General features: G+C 38.6%; 1 protein-coding gene across 2 annotated transcripts in view; it reads left to right on the top strand.

Moving 5' to 3' along the window:
- The window catches only part of GEN1 (GEN1 structure-specific endonuclease), a 39,090-nt gene that overhangs the window by 8,340 nt on the left and 8,842 nt on the right, over positions 1-21,908 (top strand). Inside the window, exons 2-11 of one of the 2 annotated variants that reach the window (XM_002710039.6) lie at positions 1,190-1,362; positions 2,025-2,211; positions 3,545-3,721; positions 10,949-11,059; positions 12,965-13,038; positions 16,174-16,262; positions 18,191-18,341; positions 18,641-18,677; positions 18,766-18,846; positions 20,811-20,941. In XM_002710039.6, coding sequence (XP_002710085.2) covers positions 1,202-1,362; positions 2,025-2,211; positions 3,545-3,721; positions 10,949-11,059; positions 12,965-13,038; positions 16,174-16,262; positions 18,191-18,341; positions 18,641-18,677; positions 18,766-18,846; positions 20,811-20,941 — 1,199 coding nt within the window. In that variant the 5' untranslated portion in view covers positions 1,190-1,201. Of the gene's footprint in view, positions 1-1,171; positions 1,363-2,024; positions 2,212-3,544; positions 3,722-10,948; positions 11,060-12,964; positions 13,039-16,173; positions 16,263-18,190; positions 18,342-18,640; positions 18,678-18,765; positions 18,847-20,810; positions 20,942-21,908 lie in introns of both variants that reach the window. The other variant, XM_089327831.1, reaches the window with a different exon arrangement.

Raw genomic sequence — 21,908 nt, 5'->3', positions numbered from 1 at the left:
CAACTGTTGATGATGTCAATGATGATCTGGATTGTATTTGTATAGTCAGACTCAATTTCCATTACAAACTACCTCTATCATTATCAAACAATTACAAAGGAGGAGGAAAATACTAAAGCAGGTAAAAATAGCAGAGCTTAAGTGAGTTTTGTTTTTAAAATATCATGTACTCACTGTACAAAGAAAAACGTTTAACATTAGTTTTATTTGGGTGGTATAACTGTAGATGACATAAAACTTTTTTTTTTTTTTTTTTTTTTTTTTTGACAGGCAGTTAGAGAGAGACAGAGAGAAAGGTCTTCCTTTTACCGTTGGTTCACCCTCCAAATGGCCGCTAGGGCCGATGCGCTGTGCCAATCCGAAGCCAGGAGGCAGGTGCTTCCTCCTGGTCCCCCATGCGGGTGCAGGGCCCAAGCACTTGGGCCATCCTCCACTGCCTTCCCGGGCCACAGCAGAGAGCTGGACTGGAAGAGGAGCAACCGGGACTAGAACCCGGAATACCGACACGAGGATTAGCCTAGTGAGCTGCGGCACCAGCCAAAACATCTTTTCTTTAAATTTTCCTTTTATTTTTTCAAAATGAACATGTATGACTTTGCAACATAAAAATCTAATGCTCTTTCTGTTTTCTTATCCCTTGTTTTACCCCCACTTTCCCATCCATTTTTCTTCATTAATCCTTTGGTGTTTCCTTCAGTTTTTTTTTACTTATTATCTTGCTCTTGGTTTTTTGGTTTTGCTTTTTGTTTTTGTTTTTGTTTCCCTGATTATGATAGAGGACTGGTACCCAAGAGCTTTTAACAACAGTTTATAAAGTTATGTTTTAGGGGCCGGCACTGTGACATAGCAGGTAAAGCCACCAGCCTGCAGTGCTGGCATCCCATATGGGTGCTGTTCAAGTCCCAGATACTCCACTTCCCATCCAGCTCACTTTCCTATGGCCTAGGGAAGCAGTAGAAGATGGCCAAAGTCTTTGGGCCCCTGCACTTGCATGGGAGACCTGGAAGAAGCTCTCGGCTCCTGGCTTCAGATTGGCCTGGCTCTGGCCATTGCAGCCATCTGGGGAGTAAACCAGCGAATGGAAGACCTCTCTCTCTCTCTCTCTCTCTCTGCTTCTGCCTCTCTGTAGCTCTGCCTTTCAAATAAATAAATCTTGTTTTTAAAAATTAAGTTATGTTTCAAATAACAGATTATCAGCAGAATGGGAGTGAATGACTTGTGGCAAATTCTGGAGCCTGTGAAGCAACACATCCACTTGCAGAATCTTGGTGGGAAAACTATTGCAGTTGATCTGAGTCTCTGGGTGTGTGAAGCACAGACAGTCAAAAAAATGATTGGAACCGTCATGAAGCCACATCTCAGGTATAATAAATATGTAATCAAAGTTCTCAGGCTGTAGATGTGTAATTGTGTAAGCACACTTGTGGTCTTAGTCTTGTTTCTACTTGATTTCTTTTTCTTGTTGTCCTTTTGCATTTTGAGATTTTAAGGTATGTATGTGTCCAGATCTGCCCCCTTGTATAGTGATAACTCACAGATTTCCATCTTTAACCCTCTTCATTGTCCTAAATAACATACCAACTAGGATGCTTCAGTTATTAATAGCCAGAAATTGGGAGCCATTGTCTCCTTATTTTGTCCACTCCATTAGTAAGTCTTGCCAGTTCCACTTCTACACTGTCCTTTGTGTTCACAAACTCCACTCACTGTCAGAGACAGCACTTCAGTCTGCACCACGCTGGTCCTTCACCGGGGCTGCTGAACTGACATCTTCACAAATTTCCCTTCCCCTTCTCTGGGCCGCCTCCTCCAGGCTGTTTTCCGCATAGCAGTTAGGATGACAGTTAAGTCTCCCTTGCAGAAGAACATTCAGTGGTTTCCCACTGAGCAAAATGTTAACTTAGTAAATAAAATGTTATTGCATGTAATGCTTTTGATACTAGTCTATTGTTCTTGCCTTTATTTCTATTTTGACTTGCAGTAAATTTATGATGGTTGTATTAATACTGATTTATACATTTCAGAAACCTGTTTTTTCGTATCTCATATTTAATGCAAATGGATGTCAAATTAGTGTTTGTTATGGAAGGGGAACCACCAAAGCTGAAAGCTGATGTCATAAGCAAGAGGAATCAAATTCGTTATGGGTCTTCTGGAAAAACATTGTCTCAGCAAACAGGGAGATCACACTTTAAACTGGTTTTGAGAGAGGTGAGCCTTCAGATTTAATTCAATAATTCAGATTTCAAGAATATATTTTACTCTACTAAAATATGTCATCTTTTAAAAATTAATTTAAAACTTATTTTTATTTGAAAGGGAGAGAGACACAAACAGAGCTCACATCTACTGGTTCAGTCCCTAAATGCCCACAACAGCTGGGGCTGAGCCAGACCAAAGTCAGGAGCCAGGAACTTAATCTGGGTCTCCCACATGAGTGGCAGGGAACCAGGAAATTTGAGTCATCGCCTGCTGTTTCCCAGGGTGTACATTAGCAGGATGCTAATCAGAAGCGCAGCTAGGACTGTAACGAGGCACTGATAAGGGATACAGGTGTCTTGGCTGTATCTTAACCATTGCACCAAATACCCATTCCTGTCATCTTTAATAATTTTTTTTAATTTAATTGTCTTTATTTGAGAGGCAGAGTTAGAGAAAGAAATCTTCCATCTGCTAGTTTACTTCCCAAATGGCCACAACAGCTGGAGCTAGGCCAAAGCCAGGAAACTGTTCCAGGTCTCCCACTTGAGTGCAGGAGCCCAAGCACTTGGACCATCTTCCACTGCTTTCCCATGCCATCAGCAGAGAAGTGGATCAGAAATGGGACAGCCAGTATTCAAACTGCTGCCTATATGGGATACCGGCACTGCAGGTGGAGGCTTAACCTGCTACACCACAATGCCAGTCACCATCTTTAATAATTAACCTTACTATGAATAGAAACCCAATCTAGCTAGAAGGAAAAGGTTATATTTTAGAGTAAAACTAACCTGAATTTCTAAGTGTCCATGTTCTGGTATTGACAACTAGAAGCCAAGACGTTGGGCAAGATTTTTAACCTATCTCTGCCTCATTTCTTATCTCTAAAAGGAGGGTAGTAATACTTTTCAGAGGTGTGATAAAAATTGAAAAAAAAAGTAAATCAGTGTTAAAAAAATGAAATCCGGTTATTTGCAACAAAATAGATGAATCTGGAAAATGTCATTCTCTTGACCCATCTTGTGTTATCTTTGCCCCACCACTCCCCTCTCCCACATTATTTTGAGGCAACCCCCAGCCAAAAAATTGTATCACTTTGAATATTTTAGTACCTTTCTCTAAAAGGTGACAAACAAGAAAAGACATATGCACAATATTATTATTATTCCTAAAAGTTTTGTGTTAACTTTAATATCATCAGGTATTTAGTGTTCATAGTTTATTAAATATAATGATTTTTAAAAACCCCTAACTAGCTACTGTTTGTAATACACAGCTAAGTTAAAAAACTGAAGAAATTAACAGTTACAAAAATTTGTAATTTCTTGCACCTACTTGTTTTCAGTGCCTGGATTTGCTGGACTGCTTAGGAATACCCTGGGTTCAAGCCGCTGGGGAAGCTGAAGCCATGTGTGCCTACCTCAATGCCGAAGGTTATGTAGATGGCTGCCTCACCAATGATGGAGATGCTTTTCTTTATGGGGCCCAGACTGTTTACAGAAACTTCACAATGAATGTGAAGGTAGCTTTTTCTTTCTCTTTTAAAAGGACTCATTAAATGAAATGATGCATGTAAAAATATTTAAAATACCTGGCATATAGCAGTTGCCGAATATTTACTGTTTATTTAAAATACCATTGCCACATAGTTTGCTCCTTTAAAATGTAGATTTCTCTCCAAAGGGCTTGACTTGTCTCATATGGTTTAATTCTAAATCAGTTTCAATAATATATCACAGGATTGTACTTAAAATGGATTTGACCCAGAATTCCAGGTTTTAGTATTTCATCCTCAAAAACATCTCCAAATGTGCAAGTAGAAATATAAAAGGATGTGTTCCCAGAGAAGATGGCAAAATAGAAAGGGAGCTTACAGCTCTACTCTAGGGGAGAATAGTTAAAAGAAAGTGGACAGAGTGCAATTTCAGGGAAGGGTTAGGGAGAAAACAGCAGAGGAAACTCCATGCAAACTGTGGAGGGAGTGGATGCGCACACCTCTGGACCCCAGCAGCTGAGAGCCTCAGCACCAGCTCTGAAGTGAGATGAGATCAGACTGCAGCAGCCTAAGTCACTGGTGGTAAAGCTGCAGGAAGTACCTAATGTGGGCCTGGCTTGGAGCCCTGTAGGGGACAGTGTACCTGCCAACCCAGAGGAAAAAGCAGGGCGGGGGGGCATGTTGGGCATGTTTTTCTCTTCCTGACTACCCTGTACCGGCATCCTATAACCAGCCAAGAAAGGGCAGGCACCATTTTGGGCACATGTAACAGCTCATGTCTGCGTGCCTAGCAACCAGCCAAGAGGAGATGTCTAAGTTGGCTAGGAGAATTAACCAGGGACTGGGTAATAGTGACTGTGGGAGCCTTGTGTGCTGTAACTGGAAACACTGGGCTGTGTGGGAGGGCACAGGATATGGCTGGGACATTGGGCAGTCACTGTGGGCCTCTCCATATACTCAGGGCTCCCTGATTCCCTGGTGAGGGTCATTCTTGCAGGATCTCTGTTCACACTGAAGACTTCACGGATCTTTTGTGTGGTTCTTGTGGCAGTGCAGATGAAAATTATACCCACTGGAGCTAGCACCCAGGCATTGGTCTCCTTTGAGGAGAGCATGAGAATATGCCAACAGAGCAGAACAAACCACCCCCGTGATTTAAAAAAAAAAAAAAAGAAAAAGAAATTTACCACACCCAACTTGGGTGTCACCTTGGACAATCCCCTCACCCTGGAGCACTGAAAGAACGCCATGACTGACTCAGCACATGTGTTGGGTATTCACTGAAAGAGAAGACAGTCCACTAAGACACAGAGACATAGTCCAAAGATAATAGCCATCATGGTGTGGGGGGGAGCAAGTATCACCACAAATGCCTAATAATAATGCAGCAATTCAAGAAACAAGAATAAGGAAGACAAGTGATGCACCCAAAAGAACACAATTTCAATACTAGAATCTGCAGATGAAGAAATTGAGGAAACACCAGAATTGAACTCAAAAAATTGGTTGTAGGATTACTTAGAAATAATCAGAAGCGAATTCATGAACTAAAGAAATCTGTACATGATGTAAATGAAGTTTTTTCCCACAAAATTCAAATTTTAAAGCAAAATCGGAATGAAATATTGGAAATGAATTCAATAGAACAAATGAATAATATGGTGGAAAGCCTTAAGAACAGACACAATGAGGCAGAGGAAAGAATATCAAAGTTAGAAGACAAATCTCTGGAAATTTTATAGTCAGACCAAAAAAAAAGAAGAAATTAGGAAAATAATTGGCCATCCTAATATCAGACAAAATAGCCTTTAACAGAAAAACTGTTAAAGACGGGTACTATGTAATAATTAAGGGATAAATTTAACAGAAAGATGTGACTATAATAAATGTATATGCACCTAATTACAGGGCATCTGGCTATTTAAAAGAAATGCTAATGTATCTACAGGGAGACATAGACTCCAAAACAGTAATAATAGGGGACATCAATACTCCACTTTCAGCAATGGACAGATTAACCACACAGAAAATGTAGCAATTCTGCATCTTGTTGCAGAATGCACATTCTACTCAGTGCATGGAACTTTCTCTCGGATAGACCACATGCTAGGCCATAAAGCAAATCTCAGCAAATTCAAAACACTCAAAATCATACCATTCATCTTTGACCACAATGGAATGAAGCTGGAAATCAACAACTCAAGAATCTCTAGAACTCAAGAATCTCTAGAAAGGAAGACCTTTCTCTCTGTCTCTCTCTCTCTCACTGTCCACTCTGCCTGTCAAAAAAAAAAAAAAAAAAAAAAAAAAAAAAAAAAAAAAAAAGAAGAAGAAGAAAAAAGAAAGTTGGGGGCCTACATTAAGAAATTGGAAAGTCACCAAATAAATGAGCTATCAGTGCATCTCAGGGACCTAGAAAAACAACAAACCCAAAACTAGTAGAAGCAAAATAATTAAAATTAGAGAAGTAAATGAAATTGAAATCAAAAAAAGCTACAAAATATCAGCAAACTGAAAAGCTGATTTTTTCAAAAAATAACCAAAATTGAACCACTGTTGGCCCAACTAACCAAAAGAGAAGAAGACCCAAATCAATAAAATTAGAAATGAAAAAGGAAGTGTAACAACAGACACCACAGAAATAAAAAGAATCATCAGAAATTACTACAAAGAGTATATGCCAAAAAATCAGGAAACTTGGAAAAAATGGATTCCTAGATATATACAACCTGCCTAAACTGAGCCATGATGACATAGGAAACCTAAATAAATGAATAACCAAGATGGAAATTGAATCAGTAATAAAAACCTTCCCAGCAAAGCCCAGGACTATACCACTTCACTGCTGAATTCTAGCAGACATTTAAAGAACTAAATTCAATTCTTAAGCTATTCAAAACAATTGAGAGGGAGGGAATCCTCCCAAACTTTTATGAAGCTAGGATCACCTTAATTACTAAACCTGAAAAAGGTACAAAAGTGAAAGAACCAATTTCTCTGATGAACATAGACATAAGCATATTGGGTATGGAAGGAACATTCTTCAACACAAGGCAATTTATGACAAACCCATGACCAGCATCATATTGAATAGGGAAAAGTTGGAAGCATTTCCACTAAGATCTAGAACCAGACAAGGATGCCCATTCTTACCATTGCTATTCGATGTAGTCATGGAAATTTTAGCCAGAGCCATTAGAGAAGAAAAATCAAAATGACACAAATTGCGAAGGAAGAAGTCAAACTATCTTTATTTGCAGATGACATGACTCTATATATAGGGGATCCAAAAAACTCCTTTAAGAGACTATTGGAACTCATAGAAGAGTTTGGTAAAGTGGCAGGATATAAAATCAGCACACAAAAATCAATAGCCTTTATGTATGTAGACAGTGCCACAGCTGAAAAGAACTAAGATCAATCCAATTCACAAAAGCTACAAAACAATCAAATACCTTGGAATAAATTTTAACCAAGGATGTCAAAGAACAGTACAATGAAAATTACAAAACATTAAAGAAATAGAAGATAGAAAAAAAAAAAAAATGGAAAAATCTTCCACGTTCATGGATTGGAAGAAGTACTATTATCAAGATGTCCATACAACCAAAAGCCATTTACAGATTCAATGAGCTCCCAATCAAAATACCAAGGACATTCTTATCAGATATAGAAAAAAATGATGCTGAAATTCATATGGATATACAGGAGACCCTGCATAGCTAAAGCAATCTTATATAACAAAAATAAAGCCAGGGGCTGGTGCTATGGCACAACGGGTTAATACCCTGGCCTGAAGCTCTGCATCCCATATGGGCACCAATTCTAGTCCCGGCTGCTCCTCTTCCAATCCAGCTCTCTGCTGTGTCCTGGGAAAGCAGTAGAAGATGGCCCAAGTCCTTGGGCCCCTGCACCCACATCCTGGCTCCTGGCTTCATATTGGCACAGCTCCGCCCATTGCGGCCATCTGGGGAGTGAACCATCGGATGGAAGACCTCTCTCTCTCTCTCTCTTTCTTTCTCTCTTTCTCTCTCTGCCTCTCCTCTCTCTGTGTAACTCAGACTTTCAAATAAATAAATAAAATCTTAAAAAAAGCCAGAGGCATCACAATACCAGATTTCAAGACGTACTACAGGGAAAACAGCCTGGTACTGGTACAAAAACAGATGGATAGACCAGTGGAACAGAATAGAAATGCCAGAAATCAACCATGCATCTACAACCAAGTTATCTTTGACAAAGCAACTAAAATCAATCCCTAGGAAAAGGACAGTCTCTTCAGCAAATGGTGCTGAGAAAACTGGATCTCCGCTCTCTACATGCAGAAGTGTGAAGCAAGACCCCTACCTTACCCCTTACTCAAAAATCCACTGAAAATGGATCAAAGATCTAACTGTACCACCTGATACCAACAAATTCTTAGAGAACATTGGAGAAATCCTGCAAGACATTGGCGTATGCAAGGAGTTCTTGGAAAATACCCCAGAGGCACAGGTAATCAAAACCAGTGTTCACAAATGGGATTGCATCCAGTTGAGAAGCTTCCGCACTGAAATTAGAAATGCCAGAAAAGAAATACCAAAGTGAAGAGGCAACCAACAGAATGTGAGAAGTTATTTACAAACTATGCAACTGATAAAGGATTAATAACCAGAATGTATAAAGAGATCAAGAAACTCAACAAGAACAACAACAACAACAAAAACAGTTAAGAAATGGGCAAAGGACTTGAACAGGCATTTTTCAAAAGAGGAAATCCAAATGACCAACAGACACATCAAAAAATGCTCAGGAACACTAGCCATCAGGAAGATGCAAATCAAAACCACAATGAGGGGGGCAGCGCTGCAGCGCAGTAGGTTAAGCCTCTGCCTTTGCACCTGCATCTCATGTGGGCACCAGTTTGTGTCCTGGCTGCTCCTCTTCCAATCCAGCTCTCTGCTTATGGTCTGGGAAAGCAGTGGAAGATGGCCCAACCTCTTGGGCCTCTGCACCCTTGTGAGAGACCTGCAAGAAGCTCTTGGTTCCTGTCTTCGCATCAGTTTAGCTCCGACCATTTGGCCATTTAGGAAGTGAATCATTGAATGGCAGATCTCTCTGTCTCTCCCTCTCTGTGTCTATAACTCTGCCTCTCAAATAAATAAGTAAAATCCTAAAAAAAATACTACTATGAGGTTTCTCACTTCACCCCATTAGAATGGCTTTCATGCAGAAATGAGCAAACAAATGCTGGGAAGATGTGGGGGAAGAGGTACCCTAATCCACTGTTGGTGGGAATGTAAATTGGTACAGCCACTATGGAAGACAGTACAGAGATACCTCAGAAATCTGAATGCAGACCTACTATGTGACCAGCCTGGGAATTTACCCAAGGGAAATGAAATCAGCATATGAAAGAGTTATCTGTACTCCCATATTTATTGCAGCTCAAGTCACAATAGTTAAGATATGGAATCAACTCAAATGCCTGTCAACTGAAGACTGGATAAAGAAATTATGGGATGTATACACCATGGAATACTACAGAGCAGAACAAAAAATGAAATCCTGTCATTTACAACAAAATGGATGAAACTGGAGAACATAGTTAGTGAAATAAGCGAATCCCAAAAGGACTAATACCATATATTCTCTCTGACCTGTGATAACTAGTAGAGCATTTAAAAAGTAATCTATAGAAGTGAAATTAACAGTTCAAAATGCAATGACTTTGAACAGCCCTTGTCTCAACTGTTGAGGAACAGTTTTTTTTTTTTTCATACAATTTGTTGAACTGTAATCATATGTATAAAGTTAATTGAAAATAAATATTAGTAAAAAACAAGTGGGAATAGGAGCAGCAGTTGGAAGAGGGGTGGAGAGTGGGTGGAAAGGAGAAATGGGTGGGAAGAATCACTATGTTCCTTACCAATTTTGTATTTATGAAATGCATGAAGTTTGTATTCCTTAAATAAAAGGTTTCTGGGGGTTGGGATGAGGAAGAAATAGAGAAGGATGTTCCTTGTGGTGTCATTAACAGTTCCAAAAATCCAGCAAGTGACCCAAATGCTCATTGGTTATCCACCATGGTTTCTAACCTGGGAGCATTTGGGTTATTACCATTTAGAGTTAGACAAGGGAGACCCTGCTTAGACATTGAGTGAATTGGAGCCAAGTGAGCTACCAGTCTTGCTAGCCTCTTCTAGAATACCAGTAGCATCCCCATTGAGAACACTGGCACAGAATCCATATGATAAGCTAAGTAGTCATTTAAAAAGGTAGATGTTAATGACATAAAAGGTATCCAGATATTAGTAGAGACGTATGTTGCAAAATGGTGTATTTACATAAATTTACTTAAAATGATCGTTAAGAAGGATAACGGTCTTCAAAAAGTTTATGGAAAATGTGTGATTATGAAAAACCTATGCATAGATTTCAAAAAATTTTTTTACAAAATGTATTTATCTTTTAATGCTACTTTCAAACAAACTTTTTAAAGTCACTCATGTTAGTATATATATGTCTCAGAAAATAGTTTTTGAAAAAATAAGTACCAAACTGCTAATAGTAGTTAACTTTTTTTAAAAAAAAATATTTATTTACTTGAAAGTCAGTTACACAGAGAAGGAGAGGCAGAGAGAGAATGAGAGATTGAGGTCTTCCATCCACTGGTTCACTCCCCAGATGGTCACAATGGTTGGAGCTGCACCAACCCAAAGCCAGGAGCCAGAAGCTTCTTCCAAGTCTCCCACATTGGTACAGGAGCCCAAGGACTTGGGCTATCTTTTACTGCTTTCCCAGGCCATAGCAGAGAACTGGATTGGAAGAGGAGCAGCCAGAACTCAAACCAGCACCCATATGAGATGCCGGCATTGCACGTGGCGGCTTTACCCACTACACCACAGCGTCGGCCCCAATAGTAGTTAACTTTTAGTGATGTAATTATAGGTAATGTTTACTTTCTACGATATTTATTTTTATAGTGCTTTATTTTATTAGATTCAAGTGTACCTTTTTAGATACCAAAAGGCACCAGAGAGAGCAAATGACTACGAAAGCTTATTTTTTAGGCCTGTTTTGAAACTATGGCTTTATTTCCATATAATGAAGTGTCAGATTCTATGAAGATTCTGGTGATTGGCATAATTTTCCTATTTAAAGTTTTAAGAATAATTAAACATTTAAAAATTAAATATTTGATAAATTATGTTTTGTGATTTTTCTTTTATTTTGATACTTTGAGAAGATTAAACTAAATCTGTCTTTCTGTAGGACCCACATGTTGATTGTTATTCAATGTCATCTATCAAGGTTCAGTTAGGTTTGGACAGAGATGCTCTGGTTGGACTAGCAATTCTTCTTGGCTGTGATTATCTCCCAAAGGTGAGTTGAAATCCTAATTGTGTCTTGTTGGACACATGCTGGACAAATGTGAACAGAATATGGTGATGTAAAAATCTAATTTAAAATAGAATTTTACATATAATGAGCGATTCAGCCACTAAAACAATAGCATTTCAGATGACATTAAAAAGCTGACTAGTGATGCTAGATATTTTAAATGAGAATAAAAATGTAGTACCACAGTTTGAATCTCAGTAAATCTTTTTTCTGTATTAAGAGATTCACATTCAAATTTGACTACCTTTTTAAGGAAATATAGGCATTATTATTTTCTTGTATTATGCTAATATTAGTTTCTATCACTATTTTGTCTATAATTTAGTTTTCATGTCCATTGTAGCTTTCCAGCTGTGCACATGCTCAGTGTTGTTATTACTGTTGCTAAGCAACTTGAGTACTGTAGTAAGGCATTCATACCTGCGTGGCTCTGAGCATTGCACTGGTTTTGTTGATGAACATATTTTATGTATCTCTTAAGATGTACAATATAGTGCCTTGCAACAAGTGGGTAACATAAGTGAGTGATGATTAAAAATCAGGAAAACAACCCCATTTTCTGAAATGCAATGTGCAAAAGTATAAAAATGACTGGCACTGCTATATAATTACCTCCCTTGGTATCCTTGCAAATCTCTCATTTTCCTATGCTCCCAAGAGAAGTAGAAGGAAGAATGCCATATAATTTTTCTCCACCTGGGGTTTGAATTAAAAAAAATGGTAAAATTATTAACCCTCGTTTCTAATTGATGCCATTAGTGACCAAATAGAGAAGTCAGCAATTTCTTTTAAATAAGCAAGAAAAGAATGCAGGAAGAAAACTTCTGAATACCACATTAAGTATTTTATTATAATTATCCTGAAAAAGAAAATCACCATTTCTCATATAATTATATCATAATTAAAAACTAGAAACAAGCCAGTGTTGAATTTAAGAAAAAAATTGCCAAATTAAGCTCACAGAAACCAGCTTCAACTATGACATTGTTTATGTTAAACATTATCCTTAGCTATTTTGACATTGTCCTTTATAACTGAAGCTGCTACTTCTACACTGTTCTACTCAAAGATTTTTAAGACCAGGTACTAACATGATATGCCTTCAGAATATTACAGATGTAGCTAAATGCAAATACAAGAGGGGCAATAAATCTAACTAGCCTTGCCTAAGACAGGCTGTAGAGATACAGTAGTGTTCTGAGCGCCCTCTGCTGTGCCATGGACTAGCTTTTTAGTAGCTGGATCCCAGGATAGGTGGGCTGGCAGCAATTCAGTTTACAGATGCAGGCAGCCCTGAACAGTGGCTTTTATTTAAAGATTCAATTTAAAAGAGAAATAGTGACATGAACATCCATGTATGTATATAGTTTGTATGTATTGGAAATTCATGCTTGTTTTTAATTAAGTTTTTACTTTGAAGATTTAACTTGGAACTCTATTCTCATCTGATGTCTAGATCATTAAATACTAAATGTTCATATAATTAAGTGAACTTGCTTTTTCCTGATTAAAAATACCACAAAGTTGAGTCAAATTAAAATATTCTCAAAATAATTAACATAATAAAGGAAAGCCTTCTAAAATTATGTCCCTTCCTTCCCTAAAATAAACATTGTCAGTGAATTAATATATAATTCTGAATTTACTGTTTACATAGATTAACAGGTAATTGTTATTTAATTTTAAAATCCAAATCATATCCTATACTTTAATCGTACAAGTTTTGTTTAACATATAACACTCTATCTTGCACATTTTTTCTATCATTACATAGTTGTTTCATTCATTCTTTCATCTGTGCCTTCTCCCATTGAATTAATGTAACACACACTTTACTTTACCTTTCTCTAGCGACTAACATGATTTTTTTCCCCCACTTTCTGAAAGGGAGTCCCTGGAGTTGGAAAAGAACAAGCATTAAAACTTATACAGATTTTGAAAGGGCAAAGTTTACTTCAGAGGTAACTACAAATTATTTTCCTTGTGACATTGAACTTTTATTCTTATTGAACCTGAAAGTGAATATTACAGAAAGATTATGTCTCCATAAAAACCTTGTAATTTTAAACTAGCATATATTTTCATTTAAAATAATTTATTTTCACTTATTCTGAAGTTTTCCAAAGAGAGGATGAGACTGCAAGTTCTAATTTTACTGTATTTACTTAACTATATTATTAAATCACTGAACACACCTTATACAATGTCAGATACATATATTTATAACCGCGGGCGCTTTGCTGCAGGCTATTTTAGACTATTTTACCAACAAGTAAAGCTAAGAAATAATTTTGTATTTAAGAGTGATATTGTATTTACTTTCTGTAAATGAAATGTCTGTGACATGTTGTAAATATTTAATAATAAGGATCACTTGATCAAAATAGTTGTTTTACATTCTTTGTGCATTTACTGAGACATTCATTCTGATTCAGACTCTGCAATTTGAAGATTGAAGATAAACACATTATTTGAAGTTCATAAACTATTCTATTTACTCTTTTTTTTTTTTAAGATTTATTTATTTGAAAGTCAGAGTTTAAAAGAGAGAGAGAGAGAGAGAGGTCTTCCATCCTCTGGATCACTCTCCAAATGGCCGCAATGACTGGAGCTGGGCCTATCTGAAACCAAGAGCCAGGAGCTTCTTCCAGGTCTCCCACGTGGGTGCAGGGACCCAGGCACTTGGGCCATCTTCTGCTTTCCCAGGCCATGGCAGAGAGCTGGATAGAAAGAGGAACAGCCAGGACTTCAGCTGGCACCCACAGAGGACACTGGCATCACAGGTGGCAGCTTTACCCAGTATGCCACATTGCCAACCCCTAATACTCTCTTAGAAACATATGAATTATGTTTATTTGATGAAAGCAATGGTTTGTAATTAGTATGAATTGCGGTAATGTATAAAAGAAAGTAACTAGGAGACTAGGAAACTCAAAACAGTCTTTGCCTCCAATAGATTTGAAATGGTGAGCCCTGTAAAGAAGCGTTGAGTGGTAGACTGAAGGCAGAATTACCATGAAAACTATTTCAAATTGCTTTTTCCTATAAGGCTCCTGTTTCAGCTGTAACTATTGATAGATCTAGAACTTCATCAGCAAATCCTTATTGACATCAGTGATTGCTGCACCCAAGCAAGAGAAAGGGTGCACTTGGGCAGGAGCGTAAGCTAAGGAACCACTTGGGAATTAGGAAGAGTTATAAAAAGAGTGAAAAGCAAGCAAATAGGGTACTTGGCTATTTCCAAACCATTCTTATTGAAGTGGCTTCAGAAAATATGAACTCTGTCAACTTTAAATGAGGGATTTTCTTAACACTTGAAAATAATGATATATTTATTTTATAATTATCTTATAATTATTGTTATAATTATATTATTCTGATTTTATTCACTTAGATTGACTTTTCCTGTACTTAATTTCACTTATCCAGAAGTAATTAATGCTAATTTTTAGCAAGCTTGTAGATAACATGTTAGAAACTCTAGCAGCTAAATAATAACTCGAAGTAGCAGATACTGTGCAGTAAACTGTTTTTTATTAAAACTTTACCTCCTGTAAGTAAAGGAACATAATTAAAACATCTAGGTTTATGATTAGTGCCTAACTGGGACTTGGTGGTTTTGTGTTATCCTAGATCTTTAGCCAGAAAGTAAAATTAATGTTCATGTAGAAGAAATCTTTGCGGTAATACACATTTTTCTTAAAATTGTTCATGTAACAGGTAATGTTTTGCTATTTGCATAAGAGATCAGGAAATGATATTCAAATGATGTAGAGAGTTACAGAGAGAGGTAGAGAAATAGAAAGAGGTCTTCCATCTGCTGGTTCACTCCCCAAATGGCCGAAATGGTTGGAGCTGAGCCGATGTGAAGCCAGGAGCCAGGAGCTTCTGGTCTCCCATGTGGGTACAGGGACTCAAGCAAGGACTTTGGCCATCCGCTGCTGCTTTCCCAGGCGTGTTAGCAGGGAGCTAGATTCACCCATATAGGATGCCAGTGCTGCAGGCCAGGGCTTTAACCTGCTGTGCCACAGTGCCAGCCCCCAGTAGTTTTTTCTTTTTTTAAGTTTTGTTTTTGTTTTTGTTTTAATTTATCTGAAAGGCAGAGTTGCAGAGACAGAGAGATCTTCCACTTGCAGGTTTACTCCCCAGATGTCCGCAACAGCTAGGACTGTGCCAAGCCAAAGCCACGAGCTTAGAGCTTCTTCCAGTTCTCCCAGCATGGGTGCATGGGCCCAGGGTCATTTTCCACTGCTTTCCCAGGTGCATTAACAAAGAACTGGATCAGAAGTGGAGCATCGGGGTCTCTAGGCTGCAGCTTAACTGGCTATGCTGTAATGCTGGCCCCCTTAAACCTTTTTTACCCAGAAGCTTAGTGTTGTATTTTGCTTTATGTTACTCTTTACTCTTATTTCTGATATAGAGAAATGTTTGTGTATATGATTGTTTTACACTCTGGCACACTCAAAAGATAAAAATAAGATGTACAAATAATTTGCTTTATGTATTTTTGTCCTATTTATGTTTTTGAAAAGAACAGACTGAATTGATACATATCTATACATTTATATGGCCATATTGGTATATGGATATACCCACATACAAACACATTTTCTCTCTTGAAATTCTGTTTTTGGGGCTACTTTTAAAAAAAAAATGTATTTGTTTATTTGAAAGTCAGATTTACCAAGCAAGAGAGCTTCCACCGACTGGTTCACTCCCCAGATGGCTGCAACGGCAAGTACTGCGCCAGGCTGAAGCCAGGAGCTTCATGCAGGTCTCCCAGGGGCCCAGACACTTGATTCATCTTCCGCTGCTTTTGCGAGGCCATTAGCAGGGTGCTGGATAGGAAGTGGAGCAGCTGGAACTTGAACCAGCACCCATATGGGATGCAGGCAGCGCAGACAGCAGCTGTACCTGCTACACCACAACAGCAACCCCTGAGGCCACATTTAAAACTTGGAGGATTTTCACAGACTAGGCCAGCTATCTGCTACCAAAGGAAAAATAATTAGGCAGGTGAAAGGAAATAGAAAGGCTGACACTTGCGAGCATGACATTTTTGTAACCTTTATTTTTTTAACCACTTTCCATTAAAGGTTTGATCAGTGGAATGAAAAATCTCACTCTAATCCACAACCAGCTGTCACTAAGAAACTGGCTCATTGCTCTGTGTGTTCCCACCCAGGTAAGGAAACATAGGGAATAGCTCTAATTACTGGTGTCGGATACCCATGTTTTCATCCCTGCTCTCAGTACTTTTTACATACCATGCTAATAACACCGAGAAGACTTTTATACTGTCTTCTCCCCAGGACTGGGAAGGCCTTGGACCTAGAAATTGTGTTATATATACATAGTAGGTACTCAATTTTTTGTTAAATGAAATAATATGATATAAATAGAAGTATAGTTTGAAACTATGCTATTAAATTGCTTAGATCTTAAAATTATCTTATTGTCAAGCCTTACAGAAAGTACTAAAGTACTAAACCCACTTCCTTTTATATCATTGATTTGTATGTGTTAACTTAAATGATTCTTCATTACCCTATAATGCATTTTTATTGCATATGAAGAAATTATGTAAAACTAATTTCTAATACATGCTCATGATTTTTGAAAGTAGCTTGGATCTTCACATCTTTATGAAACGTGTGTGGTGAGAAAGGCCTTTCACTCAGAAAAGATTAGGAAATCATAATAGCTTATCTCTTTTTTTTTTTCTTTTTTGACAGAGTGGACAGTGAGAAAGAGAGACAGAGAGAAAGGTCTTCCTTTGCCGTTGGTTCACCCTCCAGTGGCTGCCACGGCCGGCGTGCTGCGGCCGGCGCACTGCACTGATCCGCAGCCAGGAACCAGGTGCTTCTCCTGGTCTCCCAGGCAGGTGCAGGGCCCAAGCACTTGGGCCATCCTCTACTGCACTCCTGGGCCATAGCAGAGGGCTGGCCTGGAAGAGGGGCAACTGGGACAGAATCTGGCGCCGCAGGCGGAGGATTAGCCTATTGAGCCGCGGTGCCGGCCTTATAATAGTTTATCTCTTAAAAAGAGTTCTTTACTTGTCTTAATATGCTTAATTAACATTGTTAAATTACAGATGAAATCATGGGGAAAAAAGAAATGCCTTTTTTTTAAATGATGCCGTCATGCAGTTTTTTGATATCTTACAAATGACAGTTTTAGATCATATCAAATAGGTCTGCTCTTCCATATTCTCAAAACAGTGTTGAAGGTAATCATGCTTTCCTTTCAAAGCAAACTGGGGGCTTAATAACAGTGCAGTCTTTTGTTTTTGTTTTTGTTTTTTAAGATTTGTTTATTTAAAAAGCAGAGTGACACAGAGGGAAGGGGAAAGAGAACAGAGATCTTCTGTCTATTGGTCCGCTCCACAAACACTCTACAACAGCCAGGACTGGGCCAAGCTGAAACCAAGAGCAATGAGTTACATCCTGGTCTTCCATGTGGTTAGCAGGGACCCAAGTACTCAGGCCATCATGCACTGCTTTCACAGCTGTGTTAGCAGAGAGCTGGATCAGAAGCCAAGCAACCAAGACTCAGACTGTCATTCTGATATGGGATGCCATTGCAAACAGTAGCTTAACCTGTTGTACCACAGCACTGGCCCCCCTTGCAAAGTCTTATTAACTTGTTCATGTTCCAGGCAACCTTCAAAAGTAACTATACAAACAACTTAGATAGACACTTGCAAGGGCAATTAATTGTTATATTGTTTAATATGCTCCTTGAAGAAATCATTTATTCTATTAAGTAAATCATAATTTTTTGCTACTAATCACATTTTACTTTCTCTTGCATACATAAACCAAGAAGTTTTCCATTATTGATTATTAAAATGTATAATTTTGTTATATGTTAACACTTTCTGATAGAATAATTTTTTGAAGTGTTGTGACTGTGAAAGCACAGGATCTGCATTATCCTGAGAATTACAGTGGTGTCTATTACTCTATTCAACCTAAATTTTGCCATTTGTATGTGTTAGGCTTTGTGCTAGATGGCATTAAATTTTTTAAAAAATGGATAATGGCAAAAAAAAAGTGTATATAAAGACAAATTGGAAAGTTGGTGAAAGTCCTATTTCTTGTGTTTCTAAAGGTTCACCTAAGGATCATGAACGGAGTGGGTGCAGATTATGTAAGAGCGATAGGTATTGTGAACCACATGATTATGAATACTGCTGTCCTTGTGAGTGGCATCAAACAGAATGTAATAGGCGGTTAACTGGAGTAGAGGACAATATTAAAAAGTAAGTTTTTGTTCTTCTGGTATAAGCCATGTAAATGCCTATACTTGAATTATTTTCACATAGCCGTCCCCACATGTCTAGATGGGTCACATGTTTCACAATTTAATTTTTTAATTCTGTTAATAAATTCATCTATCCCGAATAGTAGAAATTTAATAGTCAAAGAGAAGCTCGATGGCTGTTTCAGATACTGTACATGGACACTTTTCATTAGCTGTGAGGAGACTGGATGAGATGATTTCAGAGTCTGCCTACCGTTGCCTAGTGGTAATAATAACGTGAATTTAATCTATTTTCAGGAAAGCTTGCCGTTGTGAAGGATTCCCATTCCAAGAGGTAATCACCAGTAATCCAGCTATGTGTTTTTTTCAGAAGTTTTTTAAAAATTTTTGAAGTCTTAATTTCTGTTTTCTTTTTATTCAAGGTTATTCAAGAATTCCTTTTGAACAAGGATAAATTGGTGAAGGTAATCAGGTACCGAAGACCTGATTTGTTATTGTTTCAGGTATCTGAAAATAAGTTATTTGTTTACAGTATGAAGCTAGATTCTGGAAAACTAAGATGAGATATTCACTTTGTTCTGAGAAGAGGTTTAAAAATTAAAATAGATGGATATTGATGTCCCCTATATTTTTCAGCAGTTATTTCTAGTCTTCAAGTCATGGCCATACTTTATAGACTATAAGACAAACCACGATTATGTTTTTCTTTAGAAAATGCCTTAATTAACATATAAAGATGTCTTGTATCCAGGGATATGCTGGGAAGACAAAGCTTGTAACAAGAATGTCGGTATCAAATATATTACTGTTCAGGGCAGTAGATAATAGTTCACAAAACATTGGGATTTGAAATTGGTGCCTAACTGTAAATTTGGACAGGCTTCCATTTGCAGTGTGACCCTGCATGTGTATTATCCTCAAAATATAATATCTCATGAAGTGACCCTGAGGATTAAATGAGATTATTTGTTTGAACCCTTAATATAATGGCTAAGGACATAGAATGACTCAGTAAACTACTTGTAGCTTACCCTGCCTTCAGTCATGTTAATAATGGCATGTAACATTTGTTGCATTCTTAAAATTTGCTGTTATATGTAATACATTGTATATAATTTCAATCTTCAAGAACTATGAGCAGAGCTGTATTTGTCTTCAGTTTGCATATGGAGATACTAAGGTTAAAAGAGGTTAAGTATGGCCGGCGCCGTGGCTCAATAGGCTAATCCTCCGCCTTGCGGCAGCGGCACACCAGGTTCTAGTCCCGGTCGGGGCGCCGGATTCTGTCCCGGTTGCCCCTCTTCCAGGCCAGCTCTCTGCTGTGGCCTGGGAGTGCAGTAGAGGATGGCCCAAGTGCTTGGGCCCTGCAACCCATGGGAGACAAGGATAAGCACCTGGCTCCTGCCTTCGGATCAGCGCGGTGCGCTGGCCGCAGCATGCTGGCCACGGCGGCCATTGGAGGGTGCACCAACGGCAAAGGAAGACCTTTCTCTCTGTCTCTCTCTCTCACTGTCCACTCTGCCTGTCAAAGAAAAAAAAAAAAAAAAAGAGGTTAAGTAATTTACCAAATACATATAGACGTTAAAACCAAAAACCCGGCCGGCGCCGCGGCTCACTAGGCTAATCCTCTGCCTGCAGTGCTGGCATACCAGGTTCTAGTCCCGGTCATGGCGCCAGATTTTGTCCCGGTTGCCCCTCTTCCAGTCCAGCTCTCTGCTATGGCCCAGGAGTGCAGTAGAGGATGGCCCAAGTCCTTGGGCCCTGCACCCGCATGGGAGACCAGGAGAAGCATCTGGCTCCTGGCTTCGGATCAGCGCGATGTGCCAGCCACGGCGGCCATTGGAGGGTGAACCAACGTCACAAGGAAGACCTTGTCGCTCCCCCTCTTCGTGGAGGAACAACACAGGACCCTGCGCTGTTCTTTTGTCTGCTCGGCCCTCCCCGGGTTTGCTGCTGGTTCTTCCCGGGTTGGCTACCGACCCTTCCACCTCCGTGGAAGGGCAGTTCCCCCTGCCACTTTCCCCACTTCCGCGGGGGTGGAAGGGTCGGTAGCCAACCCGGGAAGAACCAGCAGCAAACCCGGGGAGGGCCGAGCAGACAAAAGAACAGCGCAGGGTCCTGTGTCGTTCCTCCACGAAGAGGGGGAGCGACATAATGGTGCCGTGACCCGGATATGAAGCCTAGGCAGGGTTTAGTGTTGTTCCTCCATGAAGAGGGGGAGCGACAGACCTTTCTCTCCGTCTCTCTCTCTCACTGTCCACTCTGCCTGTCAAAAAAAAAAAAAAACAAAAACAAAAACAAAAACACCCTTACACCGAATCGTTAGGTATTGCTTCTGCCTTCAGTCTTTCTGAAAATATTCTCACCAATACTACTTAATGTTAGCTCTAAGGAATACTGTCACCTGAAAGTACTGTTTGTTTCCAAATAATAACAGAATCTTGTCTTATTTTTATTATATTTACAGAGATTTACTCTCGAAAAAATGGAATGGCCCAATCACTATGCATGTGAGAAATTACTGGTGCTTTTGACCCGTTATGACATGATAGAAAGAAAACTCGGTAGACGGAACTCTAACCAACTGCAGCCAATTCGGTAATATAACCTAAGTTACTTCATGGTGAAGATGATGTGTTTTCTAGTGAATATCTTATGTTCTAAAATATTCATAATATCTTTAATAGTGGGATATATAGTTCTCTGTTTACTAAGATGTAGAAAGTCATATTAGTATATTAAAAGTCTATTCAGAACTAGCTTATGGTAAAGACAGCATAGTAAATTCATGCTTTGACATCCTTTTTCACTTTGAACATGTAGTATTAATAGATTATGCAAAGAAATAAACATAAAAAGATACTGCTAGACTCAACAAGGTAACTATTTTGGACAAGAAAAGGAACAAAAGTGTCAGGTGAATGGGAGACTGGCACTGATTTTGAATCCTAGATCTGGGAGCAGCAATGTCATCCAGGAGATAGAGCCCTGCAGGGTAAAAGAAAGATAGGGAAGGACCCGAAGTGCAAGATAGTGTGGAGTCAAGCTTATTTCCTAATGTTGACTGGCTAGGATGTAATTCCTGTGTTCCAATCAGGAGGTTACCATGATTTTGAAAAAAATAATAATAACTAACAAAATACTGTCTGAAACCCAGAAAGCTTGCTGGAAATTACTCAAAAAGGACAAAAGAGGTAGAAGCTTAGAGATAAACTATAAAATAGAGGAGGAAACTGTAGTGTATAAAGAAATAGATTTTTAATATTTGAATTTTAAATTTACTCCAGATTAAATTAGTTTTATTTTAAAAATCTGGTAAAGAGCAGTTTGGTTTGCTCATTTGCTTCTTTGCCTATGAGAATGCTAGTGTGCTTAATTAAATGAAAGAAGATATAGGTCCATAAAAAACAGAAAGTGAAATTATAAAGCAAAAGTGAGTTGAAATGATTTTAAATGCCTGGTTATAAAAAGTGAACTGTTAGAGATCTTAAGAAAAATAGTTGTTGAAGTAAAAAGCAATAGATGATCATTAAGCTGAACTTGGTCAAAAAGAGTGAATTGGAGA

The sequence above is a fragment of the Oryctolagus cuniculus genome, chromosome 2 (genome assembly GCF_051225735.1).
Source record: "Oryctolagus cuniculus isolate XC-2025 breed Fujian yellow rabbit chromosome 2, ASM5122573v1, whole genome shotgun sequence".
Classification (NCBI taxonomy): domain Eukaryota; kingdom Metazoa; phylum Chordata; class Mammalia; order Lagomorpha; family Leporidae; genus Oryctolagus; species Oryctolagus cuniculus.
This window is presented reverse-complemented; position numbering and strand designations above follow the sequence as displayed.